Genomic DNA, 27,778 nt, shown 5'->3' with positions numbered 1-27,778 from the left:
GTTGCAGGAGACATCATTGTACAGGTAAAATCTGTATTTATTTGCTTTTATATTGAACGCTATTTATTATTATTTCTTTTTAATTAAAAATTAATAATTAAATAATGAATATAGTTAAATCGATTTATGTTTTAATTCCAACATCTCAATGTGACAACTATGTATATGATTATACAAAGTCTAAAATAATTATATGCGAATACATTCTAATTAAAAAATAGATACCATTGCTATTACAACTGTGCATTTATGAATTATATTCTAAAGATTACACATTCACTTTTTTTTATAACATTCTCCATCAATCAGCACTTATGAATTTTTGTTTTTTTTAGCGCAAAAGTGTATTCAACGGTATTCAGTAATATTTGCTCATAATACCACAAATTTACTATTTATCTATTATAATTGCACACATATTCAGATACATTCATAGCAGTCCACATACGCAACGATAAAGATATAATAAATCGTCACTAAATAATCATCGATCCTGAATACATGCATCAATACAAACATTTTAGAAAATAACTCTACATTCATAACTAATAAACATCAAATCATACATTTGGAGCGTTACATTTTTTTTACAGATTACACATTAGTACATACTTCGGTTTCATATATACCAAATGTACATACATGCACACATAAATATCATATATACATACATAACTATTATACATACAGATTTTAAAAATGTACATTCAGGACAACATGCATATTTATTTTACAGTAATAATGATTAGAATTACATATCTACTTTACATACGTTTTTAATGTTAATCGATAAATAAAAACTTTATGAAATCATATACACATTCTACATCAATATATCAATATCTACTCATTTTATATATTCAAATACATATCTAAAGTATAGACATACATACAATCACACAGAACATAAATACATACATATTGTCCCAAAATGGATTTATAAATACACATCTATTGTATATATATACATGATATAGACACACATTATCCATATAAATACATATGACACATAAATTCATGCATAACAACTCTACATACATAGTTACATGTCTGAACATACATTCATAAATACATTACATATTTATAGATATAAAATTGACATACATTAACTAATTAATTAATTGACATGCATATATTTATATTGTACACACATGCATACATACTTACAGAATGGACATACATGCATACATACAGACCAACTTAACATAAATCAATAATTTTTATAAATATATACTCATTTATTTTCATGATATACATATACCTACTGTACATGCATAAATTGTAATTCATTTAGCATACATATATCTATATATAAAGTACATACATACATTTTGAATGCACACCAATTATTATCTAAAGTAGCTACATAAATAATTTAATTACATAACGATAAAACTTAAAATAATCATTATAAAACAGACATTCAAAACTACAAACATATAACATTTAAGTAGATATTTTAAACATCTACATCATGTTCACATACGTCTATAAATACTTTACATCACAATATATATATATTGTATATAGTTTATATGTTTATTTTTAAAACATTAAATATAAATTAGATACATAAAAATCTATTTTATATATTTATATCATACATCCCAACCGAATTTTAAAAATTAAATATCAATATAATGAATTTTCATACATGTAAACTATAATTATCAAAATAAATATTGTACATACACGCATACATAAAGAAATATCAACAATATATATATATATACATAATAAATAGATATATTATTCGGATACATACATATCAAAGTAAATTTTTTAAATACATTAATAATCTAATTAACATAGATACATATCGACTGAAATTAGATATCTACATTTAAATAAAAATTTATTATTTGCATACATATATACTTTTCAAAATTACACATATACTAAGGACCATATATAGAATATATAGTATTAAAAAAAAAAATTTGTTCAAATAGATTTTTGTAATAACATATACATATATATATTAACTGTACATACATACCAAAATAGCTATTTTGAATAAAGCTATAAATAAATACATACTGTAAAGACAAAAATATATATTGAAATAACATATATTTTGTATTTAATAATGATTTATAAATACATAAAAAATGTAATTACATAACAATGTATTGCACATATATATATAAATACATAAATATATTTTGTATAATAAAAAATACATATATACTGTATATACTAACATATAAACTGTACATATACACATGCTATCATACCAAAAAGGAAATCGATTCATAAATATATACATACTTTACATACTTATATATATATACACAAATCTGATATATACATACATACATAACGATTTAATTTAAATACTAAAATCAATAATTTACATATAAACCGAACTAAGTAAAATATTGTAAATACAAACATACATATATAAATCATTTACTTACATATATTTGCACTAGAAAATGTATATACATAAATAATGTCAATAAATATAAACCAACTAAATATAGGTTTATCCATATAAAAAGATTTTAACAATTTAAATATTTTGTGTACATACATAGATCCATACTGTACGTACCAAACAAATTATTGTACGTATATACAGACAAAATAGATTTACATTGATAGAAAATTAAATTACACACATAGCCTATATAGAAATCAGCTAGCATAACATTCATCAACAATATCAACAATTTAAATAATAATTAAATTATTAATTTGATTATAATTACAGGTTTTGTGTTTTATCATACACATTTTAATTTTTTTTTTTCTCTCTTTAAATAAATTATATATCTGTAACTTCAATAGACATATATTGTTTACATCAGTGATTGCAAACCTTTATTTATTCACGTATGAGAAATTTCATTAAAAAAAAATGTGTAACAACTCCATACATTATTGTTAAATAATCTTAAAAATTTTAAAAATGTATTTTATATATAAATAAATATAAATATATATTTATAATAAGACTCACTGTACTGTGCTGTCATGCTTCCAAAAAATTATACATGTCATATTGACATTCATTATCAAAAAATCATAATAATTGTCTATGAATTAATGTCAAATGCATGGTTGTAAAAGATGCCTGCTTATCGTTTCATCTACCTTCAAATATTAATATATTTTAAATATGTAGACCCAATCACAGTAGTCAGTCTGACGTGGCACAACTGATGATCTATAAATGCACACTAGTTGGCCACGTCACAGAGAATGTCAAACATTGTTTTAGAGTATATATATTATAATTATTGAATATGTAATATATGTCATATAATCCATTTACATTTTCAAAAATATAGAACTTAAATATTTAATCTATTTATCTAACAAGGTTTATTTATAATAAAATTTTACAGAATAAAAAGAAAAGCGATGGCCAGTGGATCAGATGATAGCAATAATTCTCAAAATATAGAGATATTGGAGAGAAGAAAAAGAATGGTAATATATATATATATATTTTTTTTATTTAACTGATTTTTAGTGTTGTATTTTTCAATTAAAATATATAACTTTATAATTTACAAAATTTTTATATTTTTTTTTATATAGAGAGAAGAATATGATAATGAAAGGAATAATAGAGCACTTCCAATGGATCCCAATCTTTTACATCTATGGGATCCAATAGTGGTTCCAGCACAATTTTCACCATCACCATCAACTTCAGATAGCAGTTCATCTGATACATCGGATAGAATTGGAAACACTAATTGGTGTCAATGTGGAAATTGTAACATTATGCCCACTGCTTTAGAGTCAAGATGTTGTAAGGAAATAGAGAACATTGCAACTCGGATTTCAGAGGATTTAAATTGCATTTCCGAAGACGAATATTTTAACAGACTTAAAGATCGTCAATTTTTGATCGATCTTCACCGTTACCGGGCTGCTGATCGCAGGACACGTCAGAGACGCGTCCAAGATCTGCAAGAGAGGTTAGTTTTTTTTTTTATTTATTTATTATTTTTTTTATTTTAATAACTAAAATTAAATTATTTTTTTTGATTATTATCGATAAATTTGTAAATTTTCTTGGTAAAATTATATTTAAAATATCTTTATATATAATATTTACTTATTTGTAATCAATAATTTTTAATTATTTAATTTTTTTCTAATAATTTTTTATTCTTTCTAATAAATGTAATAATAATTTAAAAATTTTTAATTATAAATCTAAAATTATTTACATAATTTCAATAAGTATAATCACAATATTTATAAACATATCCTTATTTAAAAATAACATTTTATTTTTTTTAAATTTCATTAATTTTTGAATTTTTAATACAATAATTGTTAAAAAATAAAATAAAATAAATATATTATGAAGACCACGATTATTAAATGATTTTCTAATTTCAATGATGTTCAATTCATCTAAAAAATATACATTATTATATAAAAATATATGACTTTGAAAATATTTTAATTTTGATTATTTATTTTATTTATATTTTACAAATATATTAAATTGAAATGTAATATTTTTTAGATAAAATAATGTTAATTAATATATTTTTTTTTTTTTTAACAAAATTAATTTTCAAAATTAATTTTTAAATTTATTTGATCTTAAGATTTAACTTTAATATTAAAAAATTTAATGTAATTTATTAAATTATCTTTAATAAAAAAAAAATTTATGTTAATTAGTTTATTTTTAAAATTATATTTATTTCAAATTTAATAAATAATATTATTTTAAAAATTGAGTTGATTATTTTTTTTTTATTAATTATTTTTTTTATTTTTTTTAAGGGACTACAGGAAAATTGCCTACCGGCAATTTACATTATGGATTCATGGATATCTTGGGCCTTTCAATCGCAGACCCATACCTTCCTGCGTAGTAAATACCATACGTCAACAATTTCCAGCACCAGATAGAATCTACATGGGATTTTATAGGGTTGAATTTGATGGTCCTGCGGAAGAAATGTTTTTTGACTAATGTTATTATTTTTTTTTATTTAATGTTTCAGTTATTTTTATTTATTTATATTATATAATATTTTGTTTGTTAATATAATTAAACATTTAGAAAATTTTAGAATATTTTAATATTGCTGTTTATTTAGTTTAAGTGTAAATAGTTTTATATTTATGTTTATTTTTTTGTTTTTATCTAATTATACTATTTAAGTTGTGGGTACATTTTCATATTTAATAATTTTATAAAAATTTTAAAATTGTTATATTCTCAATAAAGAATTCTATTATTTAAATAATATTTATTTTTTGAATTATTAATGATCGTACTACTTCTTTTTTTAATTTTTTTAATTTTTAATAATCACTTTAAAAATAATATTTATAAAGGCACACTGAAAATAAATATTTACTAACACTCTTATAATAAAAATCAAATAAACTGATTAATTTATAAATATTATAAAATTGATTTTTCGAATATAAACTTCAAATTTTTTTTTAATTACATTTTATGGTAAGTAGCAGTGACATTTTTTTAATAATATAGATGATGCTATTTTTTTTTTTTTTTAAATAATTAAATTGAGAGACAATGTTGATGAACATAAAATGTGCTGGATGATGAGATTTACATTTATCATTTTAAAATTAAGATCCTAAATATATCGACATAAAAAGGATAATTAAAATAGTTTAAACATTTTTTACAAATTGATAATAAAAACAATAATTGTTTAAAAATTTTTGTTTATTCACATTACAACAAAAAAATAAAATATTTATTTTTAATAACACAGTAAATATACACAACAAAATAGAAATTAAAACTTTGAAATAATTTTTTGGTGATAAAATATACCAAAAAATTAAATTTTTGAAAACATAAAAAATTTAAAGGTATATAGTATGTTATCATTTATTAAACCCCAAAGTAAAAAAAAAGGATATTTGAACTAGAACATTAATTATCATTTCCTCTGAAAAGCCTTTTTCTTGATAGTCGAGAACGATGTGAATCAATTAATTGCGATGTTGTCGGTCTTTGCACATGTGCTATATTCGGTGGTAAACGTGCAACTTGTGAATGAAAGTCATATTTCAATTCGCCATTGACTATCTGTAAAATGTCAAACATGATTGGCTGAATGAAATCATTGTTTGTATTTTCATACACCGCTTTAACGTGCCACTGCTTACTCATTTTTGAGTAAAAGGGTTTGAATCTTTCTTCTCCTTTTTCCCGACTTGCTCTTGTTGGTCTTTTAACAACAGCTTGAGGACGATCCACATTTGCGTTATGTGACATGACTGCCAACTGTGTTCTAGCATTCATCCCATCCATTGAAAAATGCACCCTCTTGGGACGATATTTCAGGACCATACTGTGAAATACTTCTATCTCTCCAGTATGACAGTAGTCCTTCAGGTAAACAAGATCTTTTTCAATGAGTGGGTCCTCAATGAATTTACACAGTTCTGCATATGCCATAGATTTTTTGTCAAGCCATGGACGCTCTGCAATTTCTTCAGGTGTAAGTTCCTTGTGAAGACATTTCTTAACAACGGTTTCATTGTCCCAAGAGTGAACATTTAGAACATGATGTAATACAGACCGCCAAAGTTCACTTAATATTATTTTGTCCCCTTTGCAGTATGCAGCACTATACCAGAGATGGTTGGAAATTAGAGGAACCCAATGTTGTAGTGATTTGTTTTCTCTTGTTTTTGCTAAAGAAAACAATTTTTTTTTCAGACTTTTGTTATAATGCCACAAATCAAATTGGTGACGGATTTCTTTGTAGTCTTCTCTCATGATTTTTCGAATTGAGACGTGACGGTCAGTGGCAATTGTCTTTACTTCTAGACCTTGTGCGATAACATTGGTTACACTTCTTCGGAATGCTTTTGCTTCCATTGCAACCGATGACGTTGTTTCGGACACCTGTATGATGTTGAAATCGATTATTTTTCGGGTAGTATCCTCCATTAAAGTATACGTACAGTACTTGGCTGAAAAACCCGGACTGTCGCATTGGCCGTCACCCATCACTGTCACATATTTCCCTTTAAAACTGTTTATTATATCTTGTCTCTGCAGTATCCACGCTCTTTCTATAGCTGGAAAGAAGTAACTATTTTGAAATTTGTAGTAACTTGTTTCGGATAGGAATGGAATGTTCATTATGTTGAAAAATTCAGCAATTTTACTGTAATGGTTGCCAGACAGTAGTATTGTTGCACAAGTCATAATATTCCCAATGGCTTTTTTTCCAAAATGTGGCTGGCTGTCCCAAAATTTGAATTTATGTCCAGCAGTGCATTCTGTGTATAAAGTAATGTTTGTTCCAGTCACTGTTTTTAGAATTTGTTCTAAAGGCGAATTGCAATTCCCACCATAGGAGCACTTTATCAACTTTAAAAGTTCGTCAAGACATGATTCGAACACAATAAATTTGCGTTCTGTTTGTGCTTTTTTCGATATGTCAGAATTGAGATTTTTTTCTTCTTCTGAAGACGGTGATGAATCTGATTTAGGAACATAGGAAGTGTCTTTATCGTCAACATGTTCTGAAGTTGCAGATTCTTCCAATGGATTTATACTTTCACCTAATGCACTGGTATCTAGTAATTGAAATTCTTCTTCCATGCTGTGGCTTAAAATAGGTGATGGTTGTTCAGGTATTATTATTCTGGGTATTCTAGATTCCACTACATTGATCGGTGTGAGAGTTGACCTCAAGTACTGTTTTGTGATTTGCCTTGGTGTGGACATAATTGGTAATGTCGAAATCGATTCCTCTTCCTCAAAAAATTTTTTATATGAGGCAATTTCAGACATAAAAAAGTCATAAGTACCGGTCCATGTACCTATTGACCGAGTTTGTATTAAATTTTTTGTTGTAGTTCCGACATTATGTTTAATTCCTTTGTCTTTCTTCTTTATCATTCTAGGCGAACGTCTTAACATCTGCTGATCCATTACATGACTTCCTTTTCCTACAATAATTTTTGATGGTGTTTTTGGAAGAATTTTGGCAAACATAGTACGTGACTTTGGTAACAAATGAGGATTTTCATCTTGAATTTGAAGTGCAGTAGATGCACGTTCTAGGGAAATATCATGTCTCTGAATATGTGACATTACAGATAAATCAGTTTCAAAGCTATCCATACTAGACAGTGTGCTACTATAATGGTGATCAACTTGCCAAGATGGAAGCGATGGTTCAGGAGTTGTGTCCATTATTTCTTCACTGTCGCTTGGGATTACATCGACACGTGAAGATGAGACATTTACTGTTTCTCTACTGAACATTGAAGTTGACGGTTGTTCATTATCGACTATTACATTCGATGTTGTTAACACATGTACTTGCAAACTCGGAACAGCGTCCTTTTTGAGTGTTTTTCTTGAACCGATCATCATATAACTGTCAGTTGTAAAATGTTTAGAACAGATACGATAATTAACAGTACTTTTTGGCATCATAATCTTTTGTACTATTGTTTCTGGATTTGGTAATGCTTGTCCTGAAATTTCTAGCCATTTTCTTATCCTATTGGGTGATCTAGGAAAACAATGTAGACTGACGTCTGGTGTTTTCGATCGATTGTCATGTTTTGATGAACATCCCTTTACAAAACATTTAGGCATCTATAAAAAAATAAAAAGGAATATTAAAATAGTTATTATTATAATTTAAATATATTAAAAAATTTAAAAATTATTTTTTTAAAACGAAAATTGTTTAAAAAAAATTAATTATTATTCATATATCTATAAATAAATAATTTAAAAAAAAAATAAAAAAAAAAAATATTTTGACAATGCAAAATGAAAATTAATATACATTGTGTATTTGAAAATAATAATTTTATATGTAAAAAATTATTGATAATCATTGGTACATATTTTTATTTTATTATAAAAAAAATATATAATGTTCTTTAAAAAAAAAAAAAATTTCGCATATAAAAAAATACTTATATAAATATGTAATGTGCAAATTTGTTTATAAACATTATTTAACATGTAAAAAAAAAATTCAATGATATTTGTAAAAATAATTACCTTGTAAATTCGGACGTGATCAGGATTTTCAAACAAAAGACAATGAAATTTTTGAAAAATTTCGATTTATTCTGAATAAAAAAAGGAAATACAATTTAGATATATTGGAGAAACAATTTAATAAAAAATTTTAATAATCTGATTTTGAAATTAAATAATCAATATTATTTTAATAATTTTTTCAAGATGGTTTGTAATGCATTTGTGTGTATGTGTATGTGTGTGTGATGGTGTGTCTTATTTATTTCTTAATTATTTGGAATTATGTATGTTTGGAATTATTTATGTGAATTATTAAATGTTTGATTTTTAAAATTTTTAATACTATATATGAAATATGATATTTTGAATTTTTATAAAAAAAATTTAAAAGATAAAATTTTTTTTAATAAATAAAATAATTTTTAAATGTAATAAGAGTATAAATTATATATTAATGCTCAAAAATAATTATTTTTATATATATAATTTTTTAAATTTAGAAATTAATTTATAATTTGTTATATATGTGGGTGTGTTTATTAGAAATGATACTTTTAACCGTCGATAGTCTATTAAATTTTTTAAAAGAAGCTAGTTTACTACAATTGAAGCATTTTAAATAGATGATTTAGCCTTTGTTTTATCTACACCTACATTGCAACAATTAATACTGATGTATAGGCTATTGAATATATTTTTATTTTATTTCATTTTTAAGATTATACTCTTCATAAATAAAATTTATAGTCTATAATTATTTAAAAAATAAAAAAATGAAGTGAAGTTAAAAATTAAGGGAGACAATAACAAATAACAAATAAAAATCCGTACTTTATTTTAATATATAATTATTAGAAATTATTAAAATTAATGACATTTAAATTAATGCCACATTTTGTTAATTTTTCAATTTTTGAATTGTAATTATACTAATGAACACGTGTAATAATAATTGTTTATTCATTTGTGAATCTAGGATTTTTGTAACATGATAATTTTATGATTTTGAGATTGGATGATGGCTATCGCATGGTACAAAGGCAGTGTATAAAGACTCAACTTCAAAAATGAAAAACAAAATTTTTATTAAAAAAAAATTGGTATAGCATTTTCTAGTTTTTTTTTAATCGGTTATTCTTTATTAATACTGTATTGAAATTTCAATCAAACAATAATCGAAATTTGATTTATGTAATTGAAAACGATATTTAAATAAAATAATTTTTTGAGATTGAAAATTATAGCTTTGAAACATTGTTGAATGCCTCTTTAATTCTATGTAAAATGAAACCGAAAACATGAATTATATGTATTTACAAAGAATAAAAATCAATTTATTTAACCATTTATATGTTTTAAAAAATCAACAGTTATAATGTTAGACTTTCAATATTTGTAATTATATATGTTAAAAAATTGTGCTGACTGACCCTTAAAGGGACACTGAACCCCATTTTTTTTTTCAAGATTAAGATATAGCATGATATTTTAAGCAACTTTCTAATTTACTCCTATTATCAAATTTTCTTCATTCTCTTGATATCTTTATTTTAAAAGAAGGAAGGTAAATCTAAGCAGCCAGCCCATTTTTGGTTCAGTACCACGGATAGCGCTTGGTATTTGGAGGATTACATTAAACCACCAATAAACAAGCATAACCTAGGTTCTCAAACAAAAATGGGCCTGCTCCTATGCACCCGTTTCCTGCATTTTAAATAAAGATAGCAAGAGAAAAAAGAAAAATTGATAATAGGAGTAGATGATACATTTTCTTCAAATTGCATGCTCTATCTGAATCATGAAATAAAAAATTGGGTTTAGTGTCCATTTAAAATAATTTTATAGACTAAATTTAAAATTATAAACAATGTTTGTTTAATTAGATCTTTATATAGCCCATGTTTTTTAGAAAATAGGAAAAAGAAAAGTTTATTGAAATGTAAACATAACAATTTTCTAATTATAGGAATACTAAAAAAAAATATTTGATGTGAATACAGTTCTCTACATTTTAAAGCATGATCCTGTATTTTTAAAATGAATTAGCAATATCAACATAAGGTCAAGGGTGGAGTGTCTTATTTGACACTTGAATTTTACTTTAAAACTAACCTTTTCAAATAATCAGAAATAAAACCTTAGAATTTATTTTATAATTATCTTTAAAATTTAATTTTATATGAATATTTTTGAATTGTAGTATTTATTGTAGTGTATATTACATGTAGATATATGTAAATGAGTGTATAATGTGCGTTAAATTCATTGAATTTTAAAAAAATTAATTCTAATAAATCATTCCTCAATACTGGTTGAGTTTAACTGAATGAGATCAATGCTATCTACATGAAACATGAGAACTAATAGCCTATAGTGTTCTAAATTTTTTGAGTTGATAGTCATTCTTGAAGTTATATAAAATTACCATATGAACATATTAGTTTTATATTTCAAATAATAATAAAAAGATAAAGAGAAATAGTTTAAAAAAACCTATTGTTAATATGAATTTAATTGCATGCCCTTTTTACAAGTTGAAAATAAGATTAGTACTTGACTCTCCCTTTAAAATAACAAAGCTCTATTTCAAACTAATCTACTCTTGGAATTCATTAAAAAGATTGTCTAATCAGGTTTTAATTTTGACCTTTTCAAAGAATATAATCAAGAATTAAACTAAGGAGCCTACATTTACAACAGTGTTACCATGACTACTATTTGCAAAAGACAGAGGTTGGGAGGCCACTAGAGTGAATGAAAAGCTAATCAATAGATTGTGTGATAAGATGTTTTACAAATGAAAGAAATGTAACAAACAAAATAACCATTTAAAGCTGAAACAGACAAAGGAGACAAAGTGAAAGAAAAATAGAAAGCTTTAGAAAATAGACTTTGAAAAAAAAAATAGAAACATTTATAATTTTAGAATCAGATATATAATATATAATCCATTGATAATTATTTACAATTTTTTTTTTAAATTTGCAGATACAATTTTTAAAATGTAGTTATTATTACTTATAAATAAGATATTAATATGACATTTAATAATGGTGATATTAAACGTGCTTTAAATAAAAAGTATCAGTTCAAATTGTATGACTATTATTTTTTTGAAATGGAGACAAGGATTAAATAAAAATTGAATATTTTTCTTTGATTATTTATAATTTAAAATATTATTTTCGATTTCTGTTTGAATGGGTAACTCAGTTTGATAACAGTCAACATACAATAGTGGCCATTGCATTGCATATTTTAATTACAAATCAAAAAGACTGTAATAATATAAATCTAAAAATTGAACGGTTTTAGATACCACAAAAAATAAGATTATACGTGATATCAAAAGTTTATTTTAAAATAACAATAATCAGACTAAATTTAATTTAATGTAGATCGCTTTCATATATAACATAGTGAATACAGTGTTTGAAAAATATATACGCTTTTATTTACATGGGATCGCATTGTGAGAACCGTGACTATGTGTCATTCTTTTTAAAATTTCTATATGATAATTAAAGAAATTTAAACCTACACAGTAAAATATATTAATTTTGAATATGAGTTTCTTTCAACAAATGTTTTAAACATGTAAAAATATTAATTCAGAATGCTTGTTACTTCAAGGGGAATTATTTGCTAGTAGCCTCGGTATCTATTAGTTATTTCAAGTTGTAAATAGATGTTTTTAAGATATTTAGATGCGTGATAAATTCTATATATGCTCGTTATTACTAGGGGTATTATCGCTGCTAAGCGCTCACATCTGACCTGCTAGAACACGCTTGCACTTCTGTCACAATACAACTCTGTATGATACCCTCAACTTTCCAATTAGACGTGATCTCCATAATTTATTTTTAAATAACAATAAGCATACTTGTTGTAATTAAAAGTAGATCTCTATAAAATATAATATAGTGAATAAAGATGTTTGCCAAAGATATACTCTTTTATTTACAGGGAACCGCATTGTGAGAATCGTGACTATGTGTCATTCTTTTAAACATTTAGATCCGATATTGCATGAAATTTAAAACAACATTGTATAATATATTAAATTTGAATATGAGTTTCTTTCATCAAATGTTGTCAAAATGTACAAATATTAATTCATAATGCTCGCTACTTCAAGGGGAATTATTTGCTAGTAGCCTCGGTATCTATTAGTTATTTCAAGTTGTAAATAGATGTTTTTAAGATATTTAGATGCGTGATAAATTCTATATATGCTCGTTATTACTAGGGGTATTATCGCTGCTAAGCGCTCACATCTGACCTGCTAGAACACGCTTGCACTTCTGTCACAATACAACTCTGTATGATACCCTCAACTTTCCAATTAGACGTGATCTCCATAATTTATTTTTAAATAACAATAAGCATACTTGTTGTAATTAAAAGTAGATCTCTATAAAATATAATATAGTGAATAAAGATGTTTGCCAAAGATATACTCTTATTTACAGGGAACCGCATTGTGAGAATCGTGACTATGTGTCATTCTTTTAAACATTTAGATCCGATATTGCATGAAATTTAAAACAACATTGTATAATATATTAAATTTGAATATGAGTTTCTTTCATCAAATGTTGTCAAAATGTACAAATATTAATTCATAATGCTCGCTACTTCAAGGGGGATTATTTGCTAGTAGCCTCGGTATCTATTAGTTATTTCAAATTCAGAATAGATGATATTAAAATATTTATATGCGTGATAAATTCTATATATGCTCGTCATTACTAGGGGTATTATCGCTGATAAGCGCTCACATCTGAACTGCTAGAAAACGCTTGCACTTCGGTCACAATAGAACTCTGTATGATACCCTCAACTTTCCAATTAGACGTGATCTCCATAATTTATTTTTAAATAACAATAAGCATAATTATTGTAATTAAAAGTAGATCTCTATCAAATATAATATAGTGAATAAAGATGTTTGCCAAAGATATACTCTTTTATTTACAGGAAACCGCATTGTGAGAACAGTGAATAAGTGTCATTCTTTTTAACATTTATATCCGATATTGCATGAAATTTAAAACAACATTGTATAATATATTAAATTTGAATATGAGTTTCTTTCATCAAATGTTGTCAAAATGTTCAAATATTAATTAATAATGCTCGTTACTTCAAGGGTGATTATTTGCTAGTTGCCTCGCTATTTATTAGTTATTTCAATTTCAAAATCGATGCTATTCAGATATTTTGATGCGTGAGTTATTCAATATATGCTCGTTCTTACTAGGGGTATTATCGCTGCTAAGCACTCACATCTTACCTGCTCGAGAACGCTGAAACATCTGTTGAGAATGCTCGATTACGGAGGTCTGTAGATTAAATGGATGGTGACGTTTTCGATGACGCGCAAAAATAAAGCGCATGCGCAGTACGGCGGATTACGGCCATATTGATAACGCAGGTTATCAGGCACTATTGGTAACGGGGATCAAAAGAAGTAAGTGTGGGTTTGGAATTATATTAATTTTTGATCATGAATATATAGTAAACCGTGAATAATAGTTAATTAAAGCATATTGCGAATATTATTTATTAATAGTTTATTATAGTTTCAAATACAGTTTTTTCAAAGGTTTAGTGTCCCTTTAAGGCTATGATATATATACTATTGTACAACAGCAAAAAAAAAAACCACTCGCAGCTGAATATAATAATTCTGTCTACAATCAACTCAAAGAAATATAAATACATAAAAAGATAAACGTACCAGCATAATAGGTATGGCATTATATTGAAAAAATAGAGTGCAAGTCTAGCATGATTATCACGTACTTAGTACAGCGTGGAGTCACATGACGTCATCACACTGAGCCGGCTGTTTGCATCTCAGATGCACATCGTGCGGCCACGCTGTTATCCCAGGCGTGCTTTGTTTGTGCTACGATTTTACATGAAAGTGGCTCATCAGGTGGGTTTTTTACAAGTTAATAGGGATGCGATATAATGTACTTACATATATTGGTTTGATATATGAGCCTGAGGCTGTAATCATAGTCACATTGTCTTATCCTGTCTGTGCCATACAAGGAAATATGAATACTCTATTTACAATCTATAGTACATTTATGAATAATAACTAGTTAAGGTCTTGTACCTCTGCCCATGGTATCTATTACAGTATCTATTACATTATCTTCTAGTATTATCTGATAGAGACACTGTAGATTAGATTGTTTAACCAGTTGTTATATTCAGACTTTCCAGGGGGCTGACATTGTGCACTTTTTACATACACTTGATACAGTTACCATCACACCTGTTTAGGGATACAATATATGTGTTAGGGGACACACAGATATTTATTTATTTCACTTATTTTGAGAGTATGAGAATATATATGCTATTCTCCTTATATTTGTAAACCCATCGATATGTTTTCACTATACCTGTTTGTTCACTATATATGGTAACTTGTATAGACTGCTCTATAATATAAGCTTGTACACATGTGCTTTGATGTAATGCTTAGTATGATTTTTAAGATGATATTTATTATGTTTGAGTGTGGATATTGTATAGTTTGTTTAATAGCATTAATTAATGAGTAACACTCATCACATGACTAGAATGTTGTTGATGATCACTATGGTAACTGTTTTGGCGCAATTTTCACTGGGAGGGGTTTGTTTGGCTTTATATGTCCAGTCACTTGCAGTTTGTTCTTTGTCTGAGGAAGGGGAGTGTGTCCCCGAAACGTCACGCTTATTAAAGTTTTTTTGAGGAAAAGACCAGTGAGTGCCTTCCTTTACCGTGTATATATATATATATATATATATATATATATATATATATATATATATATATATATATATATATATATATAAATAAATAAATAAATAACGTTAAGTTTAGAAAAAAGCCAGCAAGCACTTTCTTCCTTTAAAAGTCCAAGTTTATTCAACATACTGTACATTAAAAAGATTGCTTGAAATAATATCAAACAGCTTTAGGCAGCAGTATAGTCCAAATGTGCAATTAAAATGTATACCTTTAGCTTGTTACTCATTGGTTCACTGAAAAACACTTATACAATCATCAATGTTTACACCTACTAATGTATTTAACCCTTAATCTACCTTGTATTACAGAGTAGCTTTGCTCATTTCTGCATTCACTTTAATCAACAGACCTTAAGGCTATGATATATACTATTGTACAACAGCAAAAAAAAAACCCACTCGCAGCTGAATATAATAATTCTGTCTACAATCAACTCAAAGAAATATAAATACATAAAAAGATAAACGTACCAGCATAATAGGTATGGCATTATATTGAAAAAATAGAGTGCAAGTCTAGCATGATTATATTGTATTGCACTCTGCTAGACACTATAGCTTATACTCTCGCAACTCCTAGACATTACAATCCTCTCTACAATTAAGACTTATAATAGTGAACAATAGGAATTATACTCTACAGTGTACAAATACCAGTACTCTTACAAAACTATCTAAGTGTTCTCATATATTTTTCCAGCACTGATGTTAAAGAGTGCCGGAGAAATAAGAGGTAAGGTATGATTATTCTAGAGTACCCTATTTCCTCCATATGAAATTGTTCTCATACATATTATCAGGTTAACTTAAATGGTATGAAGCTAACTAGTCTTTATTATGGGTATAGATCGAAGAACAAATAAAGTTTTTAACCTTAAATTAACTACTATCATATTGTTCAATATTATAATTTCTCCTCTATACACTTAATCCGTATAAATCCATACTAACAACTCCAGAATATATACAAATAGTATGGACTGTGAAATTATCATACTAGGGTGGCAATGTTTCCTGACTGGCTAAGGGCCTATGCATAACTAATCCTCTAATATGTGTTCATATTCCTGAGATGCCGTCATGTGTATATCTTATAGGATATCGCAAGATATTTCAGCACCTGGTGTTCACCTATTCCCAAAAGTTGATAATATCATAGATGGAATTAAATCCATTGGGGATCATGGTGGCCAGGGAGAAGATCCAAAAGGCCTCTCTCTTGAACAGCAATTTGTTCAAATCTCCTCCTCTTTTTTTCTTTTTTAACTTTTCTATTATTTTCCACTTGAAGGTCAAATTGGAACTAGCATGTTCCTATATGAAGTGTTTGGCTAGTTCTGATCTAGCATCTGATCTCTTAATATCTGAGCGGTGCTGGCGAATTCTCTCCATGGCCTCCCTGGATGTGCATCCAATATACTGTTTTCTCTGAGCAAGTGCACCATATAGACTACAAATTTAGACCTGCAATTCACACAGCTCTCAATCTGATATTCTTTAGAGGTTACATTTGATCTAAAGTTTTCTCCTCTTGTGTGAAACTACAGGGAATACACTGGCTATAGCCACACCTATACATCCCTTTCGATGTTAACCAAGAACTAGTTTCATGATTTAGTGGGTGTCACTAGGTGACAAGATATTACCCAGGGTAACTCCTTTCCTGTAAGAAAATCTGCACCCCTTTTTGACTCTCTCAGTTAGTCCTTCGTCTGCTGTTAACATAGGTAGATGTCTTTTGATTATCTTACAAACGTCATTGTAGTTAGAAGAGTATTGGGTGACAAAAGTCACTTGCTCTGCGTCTTGTCTTGTTACAGCAGTCTTTGGTGTATCTTTTAACAAAAGTTGTCTGTCATATTCACCTGTTTTTTTCACTTTCTCTATCATCTGCTTATTATACCCTCTGTCATGCAGTCGCTTTTTTAAATCCTCACTGTGTTTTTTATATTCTCGATTATTAGAACAGTTTCTTTTCATTCAGACAAATTGTCCTTTTGCTATGGATTTTTGTACAATAACTGGGTGACTACTTCTTCCATGCAAAAGGGTATTCCCCGAAATTGACTTCCTATAATTTGATGTTTCTACCTTTTTGGTTTCCATATTAGATGTTAGTTTCAGGTCAAGATAGCAGATTGAGAATTTGTTGGACTCGAATGTAAATTTCAAACCCCATATGTTCTGGTTGAGGTAGTTAAAGTCAACCACCTCTCTCATATTCCACTTCCATATGAAAATCAAGTCATATATAAACCTATAGCATGACTTGATTTTTTTGGCAAATTTGTTGTTTCCTCCATATATAGTGCTAAGTTCCCACCATCCCATAGTGAGATTGGCAAACGAGTGGGCGAATTTAGCCCCCATTGCAGTGCCCCTTATCTGGAGGAAATAATTCCCATCAAACCTAAAATAGTTATGTTTGAGAAGAAAACTGGTTACTTCTATTATGTAATTTATGAAGTTAGATGTGTAGGTGGTATCCCTCTCCAGAAAGAACCTTATTGCTCTTAAACTCATCTCATGCGGTATTGAAGAGTAAAGGGACACCACATCCACCGTTAACCAACTGTAGTGTGGTTCCCAGTTACAGTTTTCAAGAATCTGCAAGAGATGTTTAGTATCCCTCAAATAGCTATTGAGGTTAGAAACCAATGATTGGAGCAAACTGTCCAACCATTCTGAGAGTGGTTCACATACAGACCCTATACCTGAAACGATAGGGCGCCCTTTAACTTCCACCGTGGATTTATGGACCTTTGGGCGGATATGAAAGATGGGTATGATTGGTTCTTGTACAGCTAGGAAGTCGCGAGTGTCTCGATCAATATGGCCTTCTTCTAGGCCATCATCCAGTAGTGACCTTATTTCTCTCAAGAAGACTGACGTAGGGTTACCTGGTAATGATCTATAATCATCGCGGCAATCTAGCTGCCTTAAGATCTCATCCTTGTAGGCCTCCTTGCTCCACACCACTAAGCTCCCACCCTTGTCTGCCATCTTAATTACTAGCTGGTCATTCTTCTTTACGGTGTCAATGGCCTTCCTCTCTTCTTTAGATAAATTAGAATGATGTGTAACCGGTTCCTTAGCTAAGTTGATTAGGTCTGCTTCAATTCTTTTTTGGAAGGTTAGTAGGATATCCCCTCTCGATTGGACTGGGTAGAACACTGACTTGGGTCTGAAACCCCTGTGTGAATTAATCTCCATTGCCTGTATTTGTCCTTCTCTCTCAAGGCTTACCAGATTTTCAATATCCTGAAATTCAGAAAAATCAAGGGGGAATATTGTCATTGATATTATCTGACGGCCTTTGTGTGGTGTCCCTACTACCTGAATTGTCAGTTTGTTGATGTCTGAAATGTTTAAGTTTCATATTTCGAATCAACCTGTTGACATCTACCAAAGTTTGAAATAAATTGAATTTACTTGTATGTACAAAACCTAATCCATAACTCAATACTTTGAGTTTACCGTCACTTAAGGGATAGTCAGTCAGGTTGATCACGTTATTAGGAGCTGTATTCCCTATTAATATTTCACCTGTTTCTTTGTCATGATACAATCATGTGGAGTAGTTGATACCTGGATTGGCTACTCAGCAGAGGTGGTATTGTGTTCTCAGCCTGGAAAAAGGTTAATGTGAATTGCCTTTTTCTGTGTGAAATCTTTATTCAGAGAAGCTGTGGGATGAGACCCCTTCCCCCTCCTTAGACTAATGCTGTTTGTGTAACTGTGTGTAGGAATGCAGAACACTCCTCCCCTTGATGACTGATAGTGGGGGCTAAGACTTGTTTGTAATTGGTTGAACCCGTTGTAAATCATAACCAGGGCATTGTCTTTGACAAGACAAAGAGAATTGGATTCAAGTAGGCAAGAAATCGTTTTTTTTAGGCAGAACTGCCCTGGGGACCAAAGACATCTACATGATCAGCAGCTCTCCACATATCTAAAGGAATTTGATAATAAGAAAGATATTGTGTAATTCTTTTCATGTCCCATTTTGTTTTTAAAGAACTGTAGCTTTGCATTTGTATGTTATTTTGAATGTCTTTATAATTTTGCACTGTGTAACCTGTATTGATATTTTTGTTATTAAACACATAGAAAATCTCATTCTGTCTTTGGGCTCTAATATCCGAATTCACACTCCTGTTGAGACAATGTTAAAGGCACGTTACCTAAGTATTAAATAGTGTGAGTTTTTAGGGGTTCCCCAAAACTCCCCTTTAATTTTAAAAGTTTTGGTGGTGGCAGCAGAGAAATCGTTAATTAGAGCAGTGTGGACAAGATCTGGGGACTACTGTGGTGTCTCTTTTAAGGTCCTTTTGCAGAGTTGCAAGGGTAAGGGAACCAGAGCTGTGTGCTATTAACTCCTTCATGCCCACACCCCTTTATTGTGACGCTGAGAAGGTTTGATTCGTTACACTTGTTCTGTCTCAGGTAATACTGTGAATGGTTCATTCTTCCTCCCCTTGCTCCTCTTCTTGTTCCTCTTCCCTCCCCTCCTCTTCCTCCTCTTAAGGAGGGATTCACTGGGGCAGTATAAAAAACCTGTTTGAGATCTCTTGCATCTCTATTCTCTAGTGTGGTCATATCACTTTCTATGACCACTGTGTTGGGAGGTAGTCTACCATTACCTGAATGTACTGTGGTATCAGCTATATTACCTACAAACCTGACCGTTCTTTGTGACTTGAGTATCGATTTAGGGTTAATACCTGTTTGACTGTTGTCTTGATCATTATCAGACATTTCATTCTCTGAGTGACTCGTTCCCCCCGACTCTGAGCCTCCGAAGTTGGAGTCTGAATTTTCTGAATTCTGATTTCCTCCCTTGCCTAGGTGTCTTTTCCTATTTCTATCCCTTGACCTATTTCTAGGGAATCTTTGCCATATATATACTCTATTCTGGGAATAATCCTGTTGGTCTCATGAATTTTTCATGTTTGGTCTTGATTATTTCTTTCTTTAGTGTGGCTATAGTTTCCTTAATTATACTATCATATTCTTTATATTTAACCTCTGTGATGCGTGCGTCCAATTCTGTCTGTAACTTTTCTATCTCTTCTCTTACTCCCAAAAGTTGGAAATCCTTGTATTTTATAATCAATTGCATGAGTTTAAATGAACATTTAGACAGATTATTAATCCAGTTATCTATGAATGTCCTATACTCTATTGCAAAAGCTGGAAATTTTCTGATCCGGAGACCACGAGGGACAATTCTTAGACGGATATATCTTTCTAAGGTCCATTTATCCCATTTTCGTTTAGTTTCCTTCTTCATCAACATTTCCAGTGTCTGAAATCGGCCACTCAGAGAACTAGTGACTAAAGTATCATTAAAGATCTGTTCAAAGTCATTCTCTAATTGGTCCAGTTCAGCATAGCAATCAAAGTTTGTGAATAGTAAAGGTTACTGGACCCCCTATAGCTATTGGAAGCTTCCATCTCAAAAGTACCAGTACTCTAATAAACCTAAGAGTGTACTAGAGTGTGTACAATTTTGAAACCTAGATAAGTGATGCAATAGTTCCCATATACAGGTGTCTTACTAATCTTTAGTTCTCATAATTTTTTTTGCTGTTGTACAATAGTATATATCATCGCCTTAAGATCTGTTGATTAAAGTGAATGCAGAAATGAGCATAGCTACTCTGTAATACAAGGTAGATTAAGGGTTAAATACATTAGTAGGTGTAAACATTGATGACTGTTCAAGTGTTTTCAGTGAACCAAGGAGTAACAAGCTAAAGGTATAAATTTTAATAGCACATTTGGTTTTAATTATGTCTATGATTAAGGCTACGGCCGAAACATGTCAGACTATACTGATGCCTAAAGCTGTTTGATATTATTTCAAGCAATCCTTTTAATGTATGTTGAATAAACTTGGACTTTTAAAGGAAGAAAGTGCTTGCTGGCTTTTTTCTAAACTTATCGTTAAAGAACTTTTCCCTACCAAGCTGAGCACCTTCGGGTCCACATAGAATCCATTGCAGCACAGCTCTACTCGGACATTGGAGGCATAACAGTCAAAAGGTAGAGAAAGGGGCAGGATCTTTGTTCACACGCTAAACACATCAGACAGCGTGGGAACCCAGGAGGCTGTCGTGACTACAAGTTATATGTGATGTGAGAGGGATTTTATAGAGCTCTTGGGGTTTGGGAATCTTTGCCTCCCCCTAGTGGTAGAGAAGAGAAATTCCCAAGAGTAATCGATCGTGGACTCTTACCACCTGTATGAAAGAAATATAGCACCCCCTCCAGGCAATACATTATATATATTCATACCACAACATCTGGCGTTCAGATTAGGGAATTATCATCCGTTCTTTAATTACTGTACAAATGTAGATTATTATCTTCCATAATAAGATAATCACTGTCAGTTTTTTTACAATACAATTGTGTAATTTAATAATATAGCTCACCTTGTTAGCCATCTTCAAATTATCTATCTCTTCTCTTTGTTTAGATAATGTTTCATTCATACTACAAAGATGGTCACTCATCATGCTTAACTGATCTTCATAACTCCTTTTGGTTGTTATTAACTCATCCTGAAGAAAAAAAAAACCCCATGGGAACAAGATATGTAATTAAACTCTGTTGCAGCAGATGATGGATACATAGCAGTTATGAATTATATTAACAAAAAGCAAACAAAATTCTCCTTAAATAATATATTGTTGACTAATTATGATTTGCAAACACTTTACTTTTACTCATTTTATTACAGTCGTATCGTTTTTAAGGGACATGAAACTCAAATTGATTTTTTCAGGATTTAGATTAAACAGAATTTAAAAAAAGTCCAATTTTATTTCCAAATTTAATTTCAATTTAATTCTCATGGTATCCTTGTAGTGTTTCCACAATGTATAACATTGTTAAAAGCATTCTTGCAAAACCTCTGCTATATAGTGCTCCAGATGAACGGCCCTGAGCCCACCCGTTTTTCAACAAAGGACACCAAGAAAATGAACTAAATTAGATAACAGAAGTAAAAAAAAAAATTAAATTGTGCAATGTATTTGAATCATGAAAGAAAAAGTTTAGGTTTCACGTTCATTCTAGTGTAAACAAAAAGAAACGCTCTATTTTCGTGAAGCATTTAATTTTTTTTTTTTTTTTTAATTTTTAAAAAAGCTTTATTTAGAACTTTCATAGATACAGAAACAATACTCAAAAGTGTAAGGCAATTTGCAAGGTTTTAACATAGTATTCTCTGTTACGCTCAACATGGAGCAAGTGTCCATACATGTGCTAGTGACATATGGTTAAAGTCAATTTTCTCCTAGTAGGAAAGTGCACTCTTCACATGATAATAGTTCTGGTAAAGTCCAGCATTGTATCTAGGCAAGCTCTCTGTTGTCCGTAATTTATTTTGGTGTTGTGCCTATCTGGTGCACTTGACGATTGTTGAGTGGATAGGCAAATTGCAGGGTAAGCAGACATAGCATCATCACTTAACAGGTTATTATAGTCTGTACAGTAGCGACCTCATCCGGGCTTCTCCCCGGCCAAGCTTGCGGCAGACATTGCTGGCAATGGAGGCAAGTTGTCAGTGAGCAGTGTTATGAGAGTGATAGCAGTTGGAGTCACAGGTCGTTCAGGTGTATTGGGTAGGCCCCGCTCATGTGTCAGTGGGTGTGTCAGGGGTGTAGTGCTTCCACATACTTAACATTAGCTCATGTGTTTCTATGGAACCTGATCTAAGGTGATGATATCTCTCTAAGTGGAGTAAGTTTTCTACCTGCTCCCTCCATTCTGTTGCCGTGGGGACTACGTTGGATTTCCAGTGTTTTGGAATTAGCATTTTAGCACTGTTAATTAATAGGATAAGTAGAGTGCTTACTATGGGGTTAGTCAGTTTTGGAACTCCCACAAATAGTAGGATTTGGGGGTCATTAGGAATTCCATGGCCCACAATGTCTGAAATCTGTTTGAGTACCTCTACCCAGAACAAGTCCAACCTGTCACACTTCCACCATATGTGTGTTGGGTCTCCCACCTCCCCGCATCCCCTCCAGCACTTATTGGAGGCCGTTTTATAAATCTTATGTAGTCTGTTTGGAGTGAGGTACCACCTGGTTAGAAATTTGTAATTCATCTCCAGCACCCTAGTAGAGATGGAGGATTTTTTGGTGGTCTGGAAAGCTTTATACCAGTTCTTGTGGTTTAAGTTTATCCCCAACTCCCTCTCCCAGGCTTTGGTGTAAGATGGCAGTTGTGACTCATCCTTAGTTGTTAATTGTTTATATAGGATGGATATGGCATGTCTAGGTGTATTTTCTAGTAGACATAGGCCTTCAAATGATGTTATTTTTCTGGAGAGGTGCTGTTTATGCGGATGTGTTGCGATGAAGTGACGCATTTGTGCGTAGGAGTACCAGTTCAGATGAATGTCTGGGTGTAATTCCTCAATGTCGTCTAACGTCCTGAGTTTGCCCTCCTGGAAAAATATTGCTATTGTACTATTTTTAATGTGTCTGCCTTTCTCTAGATGTTTGTCTTTAATAGTCCATGGGAGTGTAGGGTTGTGGCATAGAGAAAGCATTGGGGAGTATGCGTGCGAGATACCTGTGGAGGTGGCTATCAGTCTGTCCCATGTTGTGAAGAATTCAGTCAGTATTGGGTATTGGTGTATCATATCGGGTCGATGCTTGTCTTGAATCCAAGCTGTTGTCCCTGCATTACTTACTCCCATAATGTGTCTCTCAATTTGAACCCATTGCTTGTGTTCGCTGTTTGTGCACCAGTCTAACAGTCTGTGTAGTGCAATGGCATTTTTGTATGTGTGGACATCAGGGACCCCTAAGCCACCCTTCTCTCTGGGCAAATACAGTGTTTGTTTTGTAATTCTCGGCTTGATCCCTTTCCATATGAATTGTTCAATCAGTGATTGTAAGCGGGTTAGGTATTGGAATGGCAGGTGTATTGGCGTAGTCTGTAACAAGTACAAGATCCTCGGTAGGACATTCATTTTTATTACATTTATTCTGCCCACCCAAGAGATTGATTTATTTCTCCAGCTCGAGAGATCTGTTAGCAAAGATTCCTCTAATTTTTTGAAGTTGGCCAGGAATATAGTCTTTATGTCAGGTGCTAAATGTATGCCCAGGTATTTCAATGTCACGTTTTGTTTTTTTAGGGGACAGTTGGGAATTAATTGGTCTAGTGTCTTATCTTCATAGGATATGTTTATCAACTCTGATTTTGTGGTGTTAACTAAAAAATTAGAAACCTGTCCAAACTCCCTAAACATCTGAATAACTTTTGGTATGGCCAGATCTACCTTCGTGAGGGTGAGGAGGATGTCATCCGCGTATAGAGCCAGCTTGTGCTCGCTGTGTCCTATAGTGACGCCTGTAACCTGTGTGTTGTTTCTTATTTTCTTTGCTAGTGGCTCTATGGACAGTGCGAAGAGCACTGGGGAGAGCGGGCAGCCCTGTCTCGTCCCATTCTTTATATAGAATCTCTCCGAAAGTAGGCCGTTTACCTTTACTTTGGCTGTGGGGTGCGCGTATAGAGAGAAGACCTGAGCTAAAAATTTGTTGCCGAATTTCATTTTTTGCATGGTTGCTTTTAAGAATAGCCAATTAACCCTATCAAAGGCTTTTTCCGCGTCTGTGGAAACTAAGACCGCTGGGATTTTGTTAACTTTGACATAGGATATAATTTGAAGGGCCTTTATCGTGTTGTCCCTTGCTTCTCTCCCCGGCACGAACCCCACCTGATCAGTGTTAATCAGTTTGGGTAGATAGAGGTTTATTCTGTTTGCAAGTATTTTTGCAAAGATTTTTATGTCCGAATTCAGCAATGAAATTGGGCGAAAGTGTTCTGGTCTGTCTGGTTGTTTTCCCGGCTTTTGTAGTACGGTTATGTGCGCTTCTAGCATATTTTCACCTGTGGAGGGTGTGAAAGAGTTGAATAGATTCGCCAAGTGCATTGCCAAGTGGTCTATGTATTTTTTATAATAATCAGGGCCTGGGCTTTTCCCACTTGGCATGTCCTGAACTGCCTTTTTAATTTCATCAATTGTGATGGGAGAGTCTAGCTTGTCAGTGTCTTCTTTCTCAAGGGTGGGCAGGTCCAGATCTGTCAGGTATTTTTCTATATCTTGCGGTGTGGCGTGGTCTGGTATATTATATAGTGTGGAGTAGTATTGTCTGAAAACTTCCGCAATACTTTTACTGTCTTTTTGTGCTCTACCTTGTTTGTCTTGTATGTCCTGAACGTATGTGTCCAACTGTCTTCTCCTGAGAGCTCTAGCTAAGGAAGTACCTGCTTTGTCCTGTACGTCAAAATATTTCTGCTTAAGTATAGAGGATTTCAATTGATGTTCTTTGTTAAGGTGGTCTCTAAGGGACTGTCTAGCCTTAGTCAGGGATTTTAGTAGTGTCTTGGACTGCGGGTCTTGTTTATGTTGTTTTTCCCAGTAGCCAATTTGTGAAAGTGTAGAATTTACGAATTGCCTTTTTTCCCTTTTCTCCCTAGCTTTTAAGGCGATGAATTCCCCCCTCAATACACTTTTATGGGCTTCCCACAGTGTGGCTGGTGTTATTTCTTCCGTAGCGTTCTCTCTAAAGTAGTCGGTTAGTATTTTCTCTATCTCTATGTTAGTCAGCGCGTGTTCTAGCAAGTAATCATCAAGCCTCCAAATGTATGGTTTTTGCGGCAGATCTGGCCATTCTACCACACACTGAACAGGCGCATGGTCCGACCATGTGATCTGTAGGATTTTAGAATCTGCTATCAAGGCTAACCCTGTTTGGTCAGTGAATATGTAATCAATTCTCGTGTATGAGGCGTGAGGGTGGGAGTAGAAGGTGTAGTCCTTGGTTTTAGGGTTAAGTACCCTCCATATGTCTTGTAATCTTAGTTGTTGAAGGTGGTTTTTAACTGACTTAATTACTTTCTGGGGAGTGCTGGTACTGCCAGTGAATGTATCTATGGAGGGATCTAGAGGTAGATTAAAGTCTCCTCCGATAAATAGGGTTCCTTTAGCATGTACTAGGAGTGACCGGAAAATAGTCCTGAATGTATGTTGTTGCTCTTTATTGGGTAAGTAAATATTTGCGAATGTGACCGGTTTATTAAATAAGAGGCCTACTAAAATTAGGTATCTGCCGTCCTTGTCCTTCTCTACATAGGTGGCCTGAATGTTTACAGAGTTTTTGAAAAGTATTCCCACCCCCCCTTTTTTAGATGAACCTGAAGCCAGGAATGTCGTCTTGTATTTGTGGCTTAATGTCTTTGGCTCTCTCCCCCTTTTGAAGTGCGTTTCTTAGATAAAAAGGATGTCCCCTGTGTTTTTGTATAAGTCCCTGAAGACTATAGATCTCTTTTCGGGGCTATTCAATCCCTTTACGTTTACTGTCGTTAGTGAGAGCGTGTGGGTGCGTGAAGTCATTATTTGTTGTTATGTTTGGATGTACAAATGCGGCAAGGAGTACTTTTGCAAACAAATGTCAATAAATATTAAAACAGTACAATCACCAGTGACTTATTATAAACAGTGTAGCACAGTATTGGTATAGAATATCTGTAACCGTAACTACAAAGCAATAGTGGTTTGACAAAATTGATTTCTGATAACTGCCAACTGCATACAAGTGATAAGATTAACAGATAATATCAGAAGTAACTATACAAGGAGTAGTATCCCTACCCCCAAACCGTTTTAATAAAGGGTGAGAGTGAAAAACAAAGTTAACCCTCTAAAAATAACAGATAATACGACCTTTAGCCTTGTTGGAGCATCTGAGAGAACTGTCCAGCCTATTGAGAAAGGCAAGTCAATTGCCTGTGCAGTTCATTTCTTGTGGTCTTGAGGGGTCAGGAGGTTGTAGATTTCTTATTTGCGAGCCCGTTTCTTTACCATGTGCACGTTGATTATCTCTCTGACCAAGCTGTTCCTCTTCAGGCTCTGTTATGTTGAGTTGTAGGGCGCTGTTGA

General features: G+C 31.2%; 1 protein-coding gene across 1 annotated transcript in view; it reads right to left on the bottom strand.

The window, feature by feature from the left end:
* Positions 1 to 27,778, bottom strand: part of PPP1R21 (protein phosphatase 1 regulatory subunit 21) — a 557,069-nt gene that overhangs the window by 24,316 nt on the left and 504,975 nt on the right. The window contains exon 19 of the mRNA XM_053712717.1: positions 22,248 to 22,376. Coding sequence (XP_053568692.1) covers positions 22,248 to 22,376 — 129 coding nt within the window. The remainder of the gene's footprint in view (positions 1 to 22,247; positions 22,377 to 27,778) is intronic.

Source organism: Bombina bombina, chromosome 4 (assembly GCF_027579735.1).
Source record: "Bombina bombina isolate aBomBom1 chromosome 4, aBomBom1.pri, whole genome shotgun sequence".
NCBI lineage: Eukaryota > Metazoa > Chordata > Amphibia > Anura > Bombinatoridae > Bombina > Bombina bombina.
This window is presented reverse-complemented; position numbering and strand designations above follow the sequence as displayed.